The sequence below is a fragment of the Felis catus genome, chromosome B4 (assembly GCF_018350175.1).
Source record: "Felis catus isolate Fca126 chromosome B4, F.catus_Fca126_mat1.0, whole genome shotgun sequence".
In the NCBI taxonomy this organism is placed as follows: domain Eukaryota; kingdom Metazoa; phylum Chordata; class Mammalia; order Carnivora; family Felidae; genus Felis; species Felis catus.
In genome coordinates, this window is record NC_058374.1 from 96,663,618 (window position 1) to 96,679,706 (window position 16,089).

At 41.8% G+C, this 16,089-nt stretch overlaps 1 protein-coding gene across 1 annotated transcript in view; it reads left to right on the forward strand.

Moving 5' to 3' along the window:
* Nucleotides 1-753: 753 nt before the first annotated feature.
* The window catches only part of TRHDE (thyrotropin releasing hormone degrading enzyme), a 387,195-nt gene continuing 371,859 nt past the window's right edge, over nt 754-16,089 (forward strand). Inside the window, exons 1-2 of the mRNA XM_011284128.4 lie at nt 754-1,685; nt 15,402-15,675. Coding sequence (XP_011282430.3) covers nt 769-1,685; nt 15,402-15,675 — 1,191 coding nt within the window. The 5' untranslated portion in view covers nt 754-768. The remainder of the gene's footprint in view (nt 1,686-15,401; nt 15,676-16,089) is intronic.

A 16,089-nucleotide genomic window follows, 5' to 3' on the forward strand; every position in this document is an offset into this window, starting at 1 on the left:
CGGAACGAGGGAGGCTCGCTGTCCGGTCTGCAACCTCACGCCGTTTGCCGCCACCGCTGCTTAAAGTGTCCAGGGTGGAGGAGAAGCCTTCTTCAGGGCAGATTCCCGGCGCGGCTCTGCGGCCCTGGGACTTCGCCCGCCTGGTTCACCCCGCTCTCTTCTTCCCCGGCCATCCTCTCGCCCCCGGCTGCGGAGTGCATGGCTCGGGCGCCTCCGCTGCTGCCGCCGCCGCTGCTGCCACGAGCACATCCCACCCAGAGGACTGAACGCCGCCGCTGGAGTGGGGAGAGAAAGCGGAAGCCCTAACTTCCCTCTCCACCGCTCCCAGTCCTTTCTAGCGGAGGACCCGTTGGAAGGCTCCCGCAGAAAGGCGGGCGAGAGCTGGGCGCAGGGGAGGGCAAGCCGGGAGCCGCAGGCGCACAGGGGCGGAGGCAGCATGTGCCCCGGCGCCCCGCGCCGGCCGGAGAAGTAGCGCGCGGTGGGGCGAGCGAGACGCTCCTTAAGTTGGGCGCGTCCCAGAGCTCGCAGCCCCGCGCCTCGGCCGCCGGGGTCCGGAGAGAGGCGGGGCTGATGGGGGGCGCCCAGGTTGCTGTCGCCTGCGGCCAGAACCCGTCTTAAAAGAACCCGGGCCGGCGTCTTCAGGGTCCCAGCTGGCGTCGCGCCCTCGGCCCGCGTGCGCTCTCTGATGCCTGCGCTGGCGGTGGCCCGGGTGGCCCGCTCGCGGGGGGTGCCGGAGGGGGCGGGGGAGGAGGAGGAGGAGGCAGTGTGATGGCCCTGGACGGCGAGCGGGGGGAGCAAGAGGAGGAGAAGAAAAAGAAGAAGAAGAAAAAGAAGAGGAAGAAGAAGAAGGAGGAGGAGGAGGAGGAGGAGGGGGCTGAGAAGAGCAGCTCACCCTTCGCTGCCACGATGGGGGAGAACGACGCCGCGCTCCGGGCCGGCGGCAGGGGGCTCTCGGACCCCTGGACGGACTCCGTGGGGGTGCGACCCCGCACCACCGAGCGCCACATCACGGTGCACAAGAGGCTCGTGCTGGCCTTCGCCGTGTCCATCGTGGCGCTGCTCGCGGTCACCATGCTCGCGGTGCTGCTCAGTTTGCGCTTCGACGAGTGCGGAGCTAGCGCAGCGCCGGGCGCCGACGGCGGCCCCGCCGGCTTCCCCGCGCGCGGCGGCAACGCCAGCCTTCCGGGTTCGGCCCGGCGCAACCACCATGCCGGCGGAGACTCCTCGCAGCCCGAGGTAGGCGGGGAGGCCACCCCTGGGACCCCGTCAGCCCAGCCGCCGTCGGAGGAGGAGCGGGAGCAGTGGCAGCCGTGGACGCAGCTGCGCCTGTCGGGCCACCTCAAGCCGCTGCACTACAATCTGATGCTCACCGCCTTCATGGAGAATTTCACCTTCTCCGGGGAGGTCAACGTGGAGATCGCGTGCCGGAACGCCACCCGCTACGTCGTGCTGCACGCCTCCCGGGTGGCGGTCGAGAAGGTGCAGGTGGCCGAGGACCGGGTGGCGGGGGCTGTTCCGGTGGCCGGCTTTTTCCTCTACCCGCAAACCCAGGTCTTGGTGGTGGTGCTGAATAGGACCTTGGACGCGCAGAGGAATTACAACCTGAAGATCATCTACAACGCCCTGATCGAGAACGAGCTCTTGGGCTTCTTCCGCAGCTCCTACGTGCTCCACGGGGAGAGAAGGTAGGGAGGGAGGCGGTGCCCGGCGCCGCCCCACCCAGCCAGGCTGCTCAAACGGCTGGGCGGCCGGCGACCCCAGGGACCGGGCTGGCTTCTGAGACCCGAAAAGCGAGTGGTGGGGGAAGGAAGCGTAAGGTGGGGGTAGGACCATTACCCAGACCCCTTGGGATCTCCCACATACCCGGGCTTTCACTGCTGCCAACTCCACAGACTCATTCATCAGTGCCAAACAATGAATGCCACCCCCTCCTCTAGTCTGGAACCCCCACTCGTCAAAGTTCCTTAGCTAGCGTAGTCTAGCACAGGTCTTTTTAAAGTGTAGTGTGAAATCTGAGCGATACCAGGGTGGCATCAAAAGCCTGACAAGATACGGTCCAGGGAAAATACGTGAGGGCCAAAGGCCGGGGCACATCCAAGTAAGAAGTCAGTGCAGGGCGAATCGTTCCCTCCCCCTCAACGTGCCCACCTCGCCTATTATCTGGCAGGCGCAGAGTAGAGGATGACTTTGGCTGCTTCAAGTTTTCCAAAACTGGAACTTGAGATTCAGAGCAGTAAGAGCAGGTCCAGGTGACAGACTAAGGGGGAGGCTGACAGGGACCCGGGGAGGCTCCCATGGTCAATGCCAGCGAGAAATTTCCTTGCAAGCGCTGCCAGCTGTCTCTTAACGCAGAGTGACTCCAGTTTTTTGTTGTTCTTGAGTTACTGCCTCTGGAAATGACTCCAGTGGTGAAAAGAGGGAAAGCTAGCGTCAGTCTCAAATGCCTTGTTAACGAGTGCCTTTGATGCTTTTTAGATTTGGACCGTCTTTTATTCTTTATTTTTTGGAGAGGCTGTGGGGCTTTCCACCACTTGTTTAGAGCTCAGACTTTGGAGTCAAACAAAAGTGGGTTCGAATCCCAGATACAACTGTGGCTGTGGTGAAGGCTCAAAGAAGCTGACGAATCTAAGTCACCAGTTGCTGACAATGACCGCCTTTAGTGCTTATCCAGGGACGTATGTTAACTCACTCCTACAAGAACCCTATGTGGCAGGTGCTGTCCAGGACACTTCCTATCTTATAGATAGGGAAATGGAGGCAAGAGGTCAAGTCATTTGTCACATAGTGAGCTGACAAAGCAGGGATTTAGACCCAAGCAGTTTGACTCCAGAGCCCGGACTTTTAGTTTTAATTTGATGATAATAGTAATATTCTCACAGGATTGTTGCAGGTGTCCATGAACAAATGCATTGAAAAGCACTTAACCTATACCTGGCATATAGAGTGTCCACTATAAATATTGGCTATTATGAGTATCCTATGGTAGTAAGCATTCAAGCATATTATTGTATGAATAAACAAGTGATTCTTGCTTTTTGCCCTAATCCATCGCATTTAAAATAACCTTGAGTCATTAATGAAATGAGTAGAGGGCCCACAAACAACCAAAATGAACTTAAAAAAGAAATCGACAACCTTAGAAGTAGAGGCAGGCTGGAGATTAGCAGTGATGCCCCTAGCAGAGCCTCCCCAGTTCTCAAATGATTTTCACAACAGCAGAAAACTGAGGCTCAGAGCAGCCCTGGGTGCCTGAGATCAGCAGGCTTGTCAGTGGAGAGGTAGGACTTGAACTTTGGTTTTCTGATGGGCCAGGGCTTGTGGTCTCTGCAAACTCACAGAAGAAGTTTGTTATTGTATAGGAGACTGGGAAATTTCACTGTGTTGTGGGAAGACACAAAAGTTTTATTCTTTTATAGTGTGCTATGAAGTAACCTCAGATAAATTTTCCAATGGTTTAGTAGCTGTGTGATAGCTAAAGCCTCCTATAAGTGAATGTATAAATTATTCACTTTCAAGCTCCTACAATCAGAAGTGGATAATTGAAGCCTCTTCTACCATTTCCTTCAACATATTCTGAACAATACAGATTAAATATATTTTTTAAAAACCCATGATCATATCAGATATGGGAGAAAAGGCATATAAGGCAAATTTGCATGTTGTGTTTGGAAACAAGCTTATGTTGAAATGTCAATAGTGGGAGTTGCATATCATTACTGATAAATCTTGCTCTAGTGAAATAAATACTTCCAACAAATACTGCTTTTTTTTTTTTTTAAGCCATGCCAAAATGTATTTGGTGGAACTGAGCTTGTTTTGGTCAGCACTTTCAAATTAACAGGACTCTTAAAAAGACCAGATGTTTCTGCTTGACCCATAACTGATTTCTTGTACCCCTAGTGCATGTTTGTGTTCAAACTCCCTCCCGATTTTCTCCCAAAGACGTAAATAACTTGGTTGAAAGTTTAACCTAGTGTACATGTGGGTAAACTCTGCATCCCAATAGAAAATCAGGATTCAGTATTTCTGGGCATCTCGGGATGGTTTTGTTTCTAAATAGCATCTTAGAGAAAGTCCTTATTCTTCTTCATACTTTTTTTTTCCTTCAATACCAGAGTGAATATGATAATTTCTTGAATGTTTCTAGCTGGAGTTGATATGGCAAAGACAATCTAATGAGCCATTTCACAATTATGTTAATATTACATATATTAAAAGTTTTTTGATTTTTTGATTGCTGTTGTTACTATGGGTACTTGGAACACTTTATTTATTTATTTATTTATTTATTTATTTATTTATTTATTTATTTATTTATTTACTTCAATATATGAAATTTATTGTCAAATTGGTTTCCAAACAACACCCAGTGCTCATCCCAAAAGGTTCCCTCCTCAATACCCATCACCCACCCTCCCCTCCCTCCCACCCCCCATCAACCCTCAGTTTGTTCTCAGTTTTTAAGAGTCTCTTATGCTTTGGCTCTCCCACTCTAACCTCTTTTTTTTTTTTTTTTTTTTGGAACACTTTTTAAACATGCTAATGTCAGGAACTCAGCCAGGTTTGGACTTCGGTTGGTGATGATTTTGTTCCCCAAATGCTCTGTAATCTGGCATTTACAAACACACTTTCGAAGAGGACATAGATGCAAATTCTAAATTTTCATTTGATTAATGATTAAATAGCTTGATCTTTAGTTAGTCATAATTTTTGCCAATTTAATTGTTGGATAATTTTTGTAATAGAAATAAATACTTATGCTGCCTAATGAGGAGTCAAAGTGAACAACTGGAAATATTTAAAGAACAGTACTACAATTTGGTCCACCTTACTTAGCTTCTTGGAAACAACACATTAATACCCAGTCAATCTGATTCTTTGGTTTACTCCTCAGAGGTCTGAGAGGAAGAAGTCAGGTGAGGGCAGGAAAATTAGATTTCACTACTATATACTTATGACCCCTGGAAGGTTTTATCCCCCACTAGGTGTTGAATGGGACCTGGTTTTGTCCTACAGGGAACACTCAACATCCCTAGTTCCCATCCTGCACTGGACGATGGTAGAGGGACCCACTCCTTCTTAAAGCCCAAGGCTCCTCTACTTTCTGTTGAGCATTTGGCTAAAGGGAAAATTCACCACTTGTTGAATACTGCAAATAAGTTTCTCTCAGATTTGAAATGTTTGCACATGGCAGTCAGTTATCTCCATTAGGCAGAACACACACTCATTTTTGCCTCAAGTTGGTGCGTGGTAGGCAGATAAAAAGGGTGTGTATTTATGCCATAGGATCCTATAGTAGAATATACTTGCTTAGAATTAGGTATAGGTTCATTTACCTGAAGTAATTGCTGCTATCGGGTAGCCAGATGGCAAGCATATCCATGTTCAAAGTAGGGTACCTTATTTAGAACCAGATGGTTGGACTCAAAGAGGAAATTTACTCAAAGTAAATGAATATTTTATTCACTTTCAAAAGGGAGACTATTTTTCTTTGACAAACTTTGACTGGGTCTATAATATGCCACAGTTACAGAACACAAAATAAAAATAAGTGGTCTTTTTCTATAAAAGGTATTTAAAGAGAAACCATGATCTCCAAGTAAAATTGGAAAATAACACTGTGGTTCTCAAAGAGAATTGCAAAAACTCTTTTGCAGGAATCTTGTGGAGAGGCTAGAGGATTTTATGGATAGGCATTTGATCTTTTGTGGTATTAGTGTAGATGGTTTGATGCCTTGTAGTTTTCTGGACTGAATTAATAATCATGATATTTAATAAAAACAAGAAAACCACCACATTGCTTTTATATTGAAAGCAGCCTCATTTCTCCCATTCACTCTGGTGAGGAGATATTGTTACATGAGCAAGCTGGAATTCATGTCTTTTTGCTCCTCTGTAGAAGGCTCTGAACTGAAAAACTTGTAAAAAACCATTTGTGTCTGTGAAAACTTTTTTTATATGGTTCCTTTATGGACTTAACTCATTGCCTTTCTGTCAGACACACATAACCATATGGCCAAACTGAGTCCAGTGCTAGATTTTGGTCACAATTTAGAATGCCACCAATAAACCTAATCTACAAAAATCGTTTCACAAATGTTGTTCAGTTAATAACGCAGTTGGGTGGGAAAACCCATACAGTTGGTGTTTATCTTGCTGTGTTTTTCATGATGCCATCTTATTTGATTACCCTGGATAGTAATAAAATACACACTTTCTCTGAAAGAGTTAAAGTAGTTTTTATTTATTCAAAGTACTCTGAAGCCTAAACAGGGCCTATCTGCTCTGGATCTCTTTTGAACAAGATGGATCTGTGACTGGTTTTCTGGTATTTGGTTTGCAAAGCATGTTTATTTCCTCAAACCAATTCCCACCAATGGGGATGGTAATGGGCTTCAGGCAGTAGTCCAGGGTGATGGTTTAGGTTTGCTGAGGATGGGGACATTTGTCCATGTGATGACAAGAAAGAATGGGCCTCCTTTAAGCACATCTGCAAAGGATGGTATAAAAGGAGCAAGGAAGAAATGATTAAGGTTTAATACATAAATGTTTTACAGTCTGTAAGGAAGGGTGTTCGTCATCACCCCATGTTCATTATCCCACCGGCCAGCAATGATAATCATCATCACTGTCAAAGTGGTCAACTTCCTTTTAATTGTTTGTCTGTCCCCTGTGTGCTTTCAGATTTGCAACGGTGGCTGGGGTCCTCCAGAGCTTTTCAAAGTCCCATGTCATCCTGCTTTTTGCCACTAGAGAGTAGACAGTAGCAAGTCGACTGTCACTATGTTGAATGTGGGTGAATATAAAGATAAAAGATACTCCTCACTCTTCTCAGTTTCCTGGCCAATCTGGAATGATGCATGTGGCCACAATGGATGGTGGTGTTGGGAATAAGATTGACAAGATAAGGTGGGGCTGAATTGGGGTGAGGGACCCCATGCTCACCCCTCCTGACTTCTCTGCTCAGTTACTGAATAAATGAGTGACTGGGTGGTTTAAGGAGCTCTAGCACTGTTTTTTCAGAGATGGGATGAGCTGATCCTTCCTAGTTTACACCTACGTTCACTTGCAGGGTGAAGTTTTACTTTAATTATTCAGATCTTTCCCTGTGACCACACAGATGAAAAAAAATCAGAGGAATGGGTAGAAAAAGAATGAAGTTTTAAAGTTACCGCTCTTGGTTACTTTTTATCTCTTTTAAGAACAGTTTCAAGCCACTTTTGGTTATGTTGGTGGATGGAAAAGATGTGTATGTGTTTAGTGTGTTCAGGGACTCTGAAACCAGGCTGCCTGGGTTCATGTCCTGACTCTGCTTCTTACTAGCAAAGCTAGCCATATGACCCTGGCTGCATTTCCTAACTGTTCTGTGTCTGGTGTCTTCATCTGGAAAATGGGGATGATGATAGGGTTATTGTGAGGATCACATGAGTTAAGTAATAAAACATTTAGAGCAGTGTCTGACAAATGGTAAACACTTTTGTGGGTATTAATATTATTATATTATTCTATGGCTGGAGATCTACTCTTTGCACTGGTACAGGGTCATAGAGGGTCAATATTTTTACCTTGGGGTTTCTCCTACTAGCAAGGCCGGGGTGGGAATTGTCCTTGTAGCCATTGCCTCCACTGCTCTTTGTTTTGCCCCACAAGCAAAATTCAAAAGAGGAGAAAGCAGAGCCTTTCCACCATGAGGAAGAGAGCGAAGAGAAGCGCTATGGTATTGCCCAGCTAGAGAAACGCCATGCTTGAGCCAGACATGATGAGATGGAGAGGGCTGAGAGAGCAGGAAGAGAATAAGGAAACAAAGGGAACAGACACCTCCCTGATTATGGTGCTGCTCTCTATCAGCAGTGAGAATAGCAGAGGTCAGGGGGGGTGCCCTCCTTGTCACTGGAAGTCGGTGCATCAAATTGTAAAACCCCGAGGACCAAGGGAGAGGTACACCAGTCATTAGCTATTGTTCCCAAGACTTTGAATTCTGACAGTAGCAGTATTTTATAATACTTACACAATGCTTTGCCTCCTTCCAATATTAAACAAACGAATCTCAGACACTAGTTTATTTATGCCTATGAGAACCTAATATTATGGCTTGCAGAAGTAATTTTAGTGCATTCATAATATTCTTCATCAATGGTGATCAAGCACTCAGGACTCATTTTTGATAAGAGTATTTAGTACATAAATAGGAAAACAATTATGAATATTGTGCTCTGTTTTTATAACACGATTATTCACATATGCACCACTTCCTACATACATATTGCTGGCATTATTGCATTATGTTTTTAGTTTACTAGAATGGTTATTTAAAAAAATAGATTACACGCTTGCTTATAGCACTGAATATTCAGCAGGAGTACTTTTCTGAAATGGCAGAGGTTTAATGACTCATTGAAGTACATAAAAACACACAGTCTAAACAACGACCCATTTTGGCTTAAAATGTTTTGTCATTGAGTAATAATTTGCATTTTGATTAACAACCTTAACTTTAAATGGGACACGTGTAACTTCCATGACCTTGTCAACTGAGTCCATTTACTGCAAACAGTTGAATAGTAACTAGATGTTCCATTAGAACTTTTCGTTAGATCTTGGGAGTTTTTATTATCAATCTGAAACTCTTGCAACACCAGGCAGATTGCTATTGCAATGGAAGCAAGTTCAAAGATCATTTTTCACTGCTGTATGTGTGGTATGCATAAATGTGGTCCTAATGGAAACCTCTCCAATGGGGCATGCCCTTTGTGAGGTTCTCCTGGTTTTGGTGGGCTCCACAGAGAAAAGCCATGAATCAATCTGCATGCTAACAGTGTCATGCAAATGTTGGTTTCCTCTGCATATTTTAACTTTATGAAAAGGCAAACTGAAAATAATGGAACAGAAATTGTTTTGTATCACATACAGTAATTTGTTGGCAATATCAGCCAACGTTAATGCATTACTTCTGCTGAATCTTATCATAATGACTTGACACAAGTAGCTTGCCTAGTGAACTTCCGCAGAAATAAGAAGAAATCAATTCTCTGTATCCTTCAGAAGCAACACAGAGCTCTATGCCCTCCTCAGCTCAACCAAAATGTCAAATAGACAAGTTGTTAAGAAATTAATTTATTTTAGATAGAAGAGAATTAAAATACATGTATATTATTTACGTTTTTCTCGTTATGCTAAAGTGGCATTCTTGGAATGACACTTCTAGATGTCACTTTTGGAAGTGGAATTTTTCATGGTAATAGAGAGATTCATTAAAAGATGAAAATGATTTTGTTTAAAGAAGCAGGAGAAACACCGAAAACGAACTACTTGTCCCTATTACCTTCTGCCTCCTGCTGTTTTATATTACTTCTTGCTGCATTTGCATATGTATTTTGGATCCATACTGTATATTACAATTTTTTCTATTTTTAATTAATTTTTTGTACTTCTTCTATCTGGTGTCCTGCTACCAACTCAAACTTACTTCGAAAATACTCAAAACCCAAATTCATTATTTTCTACTCCAGTCACCTTCTTTAGAGGCCTCTCTGCTGTTTTTAATGTCAGTAAGCAGAAGAGAAGTGCCCCTTCCACCAGTCGAAGGCAACCCTAAAATACATACAATGAAGACAGAATTCTATTTTTTTTGAAATCCAGCAGAACCTGTTGCCTGTTGAGGGTACTGAGCCTTGAACTAGGTCTCTTTGTTAGACAGGAGAATATCAAGGGTGAGAGGGGTGTTAGAGATGGACCAGAAATACTGAGTCCTGGTAAAATGAGAATCTGTGAGAGAACAGACAGCGCACTAACTTAATAAGTGAGTCCATACTTTTTTAAAGGCTTATTTCTGTGCTACTTACAGTCGACTTGCTCACTTCGTCATCTGCTTCTGACCTTTAAAACACTACCCAGGCTTTAAGATCAATTCTTAGGCTTCTTCCTCCATAAAGCCTCTTCAATTCTTAAGGCCAGTAGTTCTCAACTGGGTCAATTTTGTGGCCCCCCCCCCCCCACCCCCGCCCCAACGCCAGGGTACAATACAGTTGCTGTGCCTGGATATGTTTTGGTTGTCACAGCTGGGTGGGAAATGCTACTGGCATCTAGTGGTAGAGGCCCTGGATGCTGTTCAACATCTTAAAGTGCAGAGGACAGCCCCCCACAAAGAATAATTATCCAACCTTAAATGTCAGTAGTTCCAAGATTGAGAAGCCTTGCTTCAGGAGAATGTAAGTTCTTCGTACATTTTCCTTCTTTGTCATGGCTTTTTGTAGAATGCCAGTTTAGGTATTTGTTTAATTTCTTTTATTAGAGTATAAACTCCTTGAGGGAATGATGCATATATATTTATCTTTTTCTCTTCAGTATTGAATAGTCAAGAATGATGATTAAGAGAAGCAAATGCATTATAGAGCTTGCAGTAAAAAGCTATTTAGTGGTAGTGTAATTTACTATTAAAAAATCTCATCAAATAGAGAGAATATTTTATTTCTGAATATTGTACAGTTATAGGATCTTGAGCTTGGAAAAGACCTAAAAGTAATCTCATCCAACTGTTCTTCTTCATCAAGGGACTTCTTTTGATTTCCTAAATACTGAATTGAAATTCCATTGCAATCGTCCTCAGTTGCCAGACTGTGAAATTGGTATTTCCTCATTTAGACATTATCAGAATATATGGTGGCCCTCTGTGCATAGATATATACTGTGTGTGTGAATTCATTAAGAATATTAATTGCAGAAAAAGTCACTAGATGATCTTTATATCCCTTTCAACCCTGAGAATCAGTGATTTGAATTGCTAGCTTTACTAACATATTTACATACTATGTAAGGCAAAAAGAGGCTGCACAACATGATTCTTCTGTATAAATATTTGGTTTATTAATTTCTCATTAACCCAGAGTATTTAATCTTCTACATCTAATAAATTCCTACCCATTAATTGCTTAATGCCAAACACACCTTTGATTTTTACTTAATGACTAATACATTCTAGTAGCATCCCCTCTATTGAACTCTTGTAGAACTTTACCCCCAATGTTGTTACTTGTGTTTTTATGTATATGTCTATATTTTTTTCTTTTCAGTTAGATTGAAAAGACCTTAAGGACAAAAATGGTTATATTTTTTAAAAAATCCTACCACGTACTTAATATAGTGAAAAGCTCATACACAGCAGACCACATCTATTTGTTCGGTGGTGGAATTGGAGTCCTCAGATACTTGAAAGTTAAAAAGGAACACTTTTTCCTTGTATATGAAATCCTGTAGGTAAATTTTAAACAGCTCAGGAGAGAAATATCAAGCTCAGTGGATATTTCAATTAATAAGATGGAAAGATGAGATACAAGAACATTAGGTAGGACAAAAGCATGTGGAGAGAAATTGTAAATGGGTACATGTTAACTAAAAGGTAGAGACATTTCATTAAACAAAACTATTACTGTCAAAAGAAAATCATAAGGAAAAATACTACCATGGTACTGGCAAATTTGGAAAGCAGAACCTTTGTTACCAAAAGTCGAATTAAAACATTGTTTATAAATTACGGCTAATGATTCATTTTACTCTTCTTGAAATACAATTACTTCTTACCGAGATGCAGAAAATGTGACTGCTAGACACAGCTTTGTACTAATTGCCAGTATAAACTGTGGACAAATCACTTAACCCTATTGGAACTACTTTTTCATTTTAGAAATTTATGAGAGCTGGACAATTTGTTTCTAAGATTGCTTCCAACTTTAACCTTATATTCATCTGAAGATTTGTAGTTAAGACTTTCCCATATATTATATCATTTTATCATCTCGACAGCTTTGGAAGGAAGGCCTAGAAAGCATTATTATTTTCCTTCTACTAATGAAAAAAATAGGCTCAGGCATTACCCAAGCCTGCTATGTAGTAGCCCAGTACTGCTCCCAAGCTAACTCCCAAGAATCCTCTCTCTGAGAGTATACAATTCATCTTGAAAATGTCTTATTTTTCTCCATTTCAAAACTAAGTTTTAAAAAAGTAGGCTCTCAATGATAAATGTAAGCTTCATAATGTTAAAATGGTATGAACTTTTACATCTGATGGTTGAGCTAGGGATAGCCAATAAGATTCAATGCACATATCAACTCCTATTAATTGGTAGTAGCTGTCTCAAGTGCTATGCTAAGAATAATTCTGAGGCCAAGTTTGGGTTCAGTGGGAAAGTGAGCCATGTTAGATTAACCATGAACACTGTGGATGATGGAGAGAGGAGTGGTGGCAGAATTACTTATAGGGGAAAGGGCCTTTTATATATATTTTAATGTTTATTTATTTATTTGAGAGAGAGAGAGAGAGAGAGAGAGAGAGAGAGAGAGAGAGAGAGAGAGAAAGAGAGAGAGAGAGCAAGAGAGAGAGCATGAGCAGGAGAGGGGCAGAGAAAGAGAGGGACACACAGAATTCAAAGCAGGCTCCAGGCTCTGAGCTGTCAGCAGAGATCCCAATGTGAGGCTTGAACTCATGAACTGTGAGATCATGACCTGAGCTGAAGTTGGATGCTTAATTGACTGAGCCACCCAATCACCTCAGGAAAGAGCCTTTTATTTTTATTTATTAATTATTTTTTTAAATATAATTTATTGTCAAATTGGTTTCCATACAACACCAAGTGCGCATCCCAACAAGTGCCCTCCTCAATGTCCATCACCCACTTTCCCCTCTCCCCTCACCTCCATCAACCCTCAGTTCATTCTCAGTATCCAAGAGTCTCTAATGGTTTGCCTCTCTCCCTCCCTGTAAATTTTTTTCCCCTTCCTTTCCCCCATGGTCTTCTGTTAAGTTTCTCAAGATCAACATATGAGTGAAAACATAAGGTATCTTTCTTTCTCTTCCTGACTTATGTCACTTCACATAATACCTTCCAGTTCCATCCACATTACTACAAATGGCCAGATTTCATTCTTTCTCACTGCCAAGTAGTATTCCATTGTGTATATAAACCACATCTTATTTGTCCATTCATCAGTTGATGGACATTGAGGTCTTTTCCATAATTTGGCTATTAGTGCTGCTATAAACATTGGGGTTCATGTGCCCCTATGTATCAGCACTGCTGTATCCCTTGGGTAAATTCCTAGCAGTGGTATTGCTGGGTCATAGGGTAGTTATATTTTTAATTTTTTGAGGAACCTCTGCAGCACCAGTTTGCATTCCCACTAACAGTGCAGGAAGGTTCCCATTTCCCCACATTCTCGCCAGCATCTATAATCTTCTGATTTGTTCATTTCAGCCACTCTGATGGTATGAGGTGATATCTCAGTTTGGTTTTGATTTGTATTTCCCTGATGAGGAGTGATGTTGAACATCGTTTCGTGTGTCTGTTGGCCTTCTGGTTGTCTTCTTTGGAAGAGTGTCTATTCATGCCTTCTGCCCATTTCTTCACTGGATTATTTGTTTTTTGGGTATGGAGTTTGTTGAGTTCTTTATAGGTTTTGGATACTATCCCTGTATCCGATATGTCATTTGCAAATATCTTTTCCTATTCCATCAGTTACCTTTTAGTTTTGTTGATTGTTTCCTTTGCAGTGCAGAAGCCTTTTATCTTGATGAGGTCCCAATAGTTCATTTTTGATTTTTTTTTTAATTTTTTTTTCAACGTTTATTTATTTATTTTTGGGACAGAGAGAGACAGAGCATGAACGGGGGAGGGGCAGAGAGAGAGGGAGACACAGAATCGGAAACAGGCTCCAGGCTCTGAGCCATCAGCCCAGAGCCTGACGCGGGGCTCGAACTCCCGGACCGCGAGATCGTGACCTGGCTGAAGTCAGACGCTTAACCGACTGCGCCACCCAGGCGCCCCTCATTTTTGATTTTAATTCCCTTGCCTTTGGAGATGTGTCGAGTAAGAAATTGCTGTGGCTGAGGTCAAAGAGGTTTTTTCCTGCTTTCTCCTCTAGGGTTTTGATGGTTTCCTGTCTCACATTCAGGTCCTTCATCTGTTTTGAGTTTATTTTTGTAAATAATGTAAGAAAGTGGTCTAGTTTCATTCTTCTGCGTGTTGCTGTCCAGTTCTCCCAGTACCATTTTTTAAAAATGTTTTTGTTTATTTTTGAAGGAGAGAGAGACGGAGCCTGAGCCGGGGAGGAGCAGAGAGAGAGGGAGACACAGAATTTGAAGCAGGCTCCAGGCTCTGAGCTGCCAGCACAGAGCCCGTCCCAGTACCATTTGTTAAAGAGACTCTTTTTTCCATTTTCCACTTAGTAACGTTTTATGAAGTCTGATATTTAATTGCCTTATATTGAGTTTTATAACTAGTATTCTCAGAAAAGTTTAATTGACTCGTGTCATGAATGTTTTCATAAATAATGGTCTCCTTTTTTTTTTAAAAAAAAAAAAAACGTTTCCTTAAGGTTCTTAGTTTGTAACTATAACTGAAAGAATGTAGAGGATGCTTCTAGCTAGAGTTTTAATGAGATGCAACTTTGCAGCTTGATCTGAAAACTTAAAGATTTATATAAATTTATATAGATATATACACATGAGCACACATTGACATGTTTATATTTATTATATTAATTTGTATTATATTAACATAATAATATCAAAGTTATAATTTATGTAATAAATATATGGGTAGTAAAAACGAATATTCTCTGGGTCATTCAATATAAACACGTGTCAGAAGGCTCAAGTAAAGTTAAAGATATTGTGAATCAATATCACTTATTGGCTGGCTGCCATTTATTAGCTATCTGATGGTTGCTCTTCATCTTTTACAGTGATAGATGCTTTACACGCTTCTCCTGTAAAAAGTATTGCACACTTTACAATATTTTTTAAAAGTTATGTTTGATTATTTCCTTTCGAGCGATGAACACCTATACCTTAGGGAAATTTGGTAATCATCCAGGATGATACAGCTGAGAATGTTGTGAGGCCAGAATTTCAACCAACTTTTGTCAGGTTTCAAAGTTCTTACAAAATCAGATCGTGTCTTGCTGAAGTTTGAGGGCACAGATGTTTCCCACTGATGGTCTGTTCTACATGTATCTGATGACAACATCAGATTTTGGTTTTACTGTCTTTACTTATACAGCTTTAGAAGAGAAAATGGGGGGCATACTAAAAAGGAGAACCATTATTTCCAAGTATTTTTCAATGTGATGGCAACGAGTTGTTTTTCTGTAAAGTGTCATATTTTGTCTAGTAAGCACTGGTCTGGGTTTGGAGAATGTATCTCAACTGAGACAAAAACTTCCCTGAAGGAATTTTATTGTTGGGGAAATATACATGAATTGTACTTTCATGCTATTCATGAACTTCAGTTCAGTTCAGAACTTGTGATTTGGCAAAAATATATTATTTTATCAGCAGAAGCATGTAAAATGGGCATAACTTGACTCAAGCCATAAATGTAATTGAGAATGTCATTTTCTTTTTTCCAGGTTCCTTGGTGTTACTCAGTTTTCGCCTACACATGCCAGAAAGGCATTTCCTTGTTTTGATGAGCCAATATACAAGGCTACTTTCAAAATTAGCATCAAGCATCAAGCAACCTATTTATCTTTATCCAATATGCCAGTGGAAACTTCCGTGTTTGAGGAAGATGGATGGGTTACGGATCACTTTTCACAGACCCCTCTCATGTCTACATATTATTTAGCCTGGGCAATTTGCAACTTCACATACAAAGAAACTACCACCAAGAGTGGGGTTGCAGTAAGTATTTTAAACTTAAATATGTTTTTAGATGCTGTATACACTGTATAGTAATCTGATTTCTGGATTAACAGTTAATCATTTTTATCCTCTTTAAATCTTATGTAGCTGAATTCTTTTGTTAACCGTTAGGGGTAAATTATCTTCCTGCTTTCAAAGAGTCAGAGAGGACTGTCTCTTCCATACCCAGCCCTTTTTATCCCGTTTACCACCTCTCCCACCTCCACCATCCCTGTCCCTCTTCATCTTCTGAGTATTTCTGAAACATCTGTTGTTTGTTTTGGGGAAGTTGCTTGTCTTTACTTATATGACTGGGAATCCTGCTGCCTTTTATTGTGAAATATTTCAGATATCCAGAAAATGGAAAGAATAATATAATAAACTCCACATGCCTACTTGCTGGCTCTAGAGAAT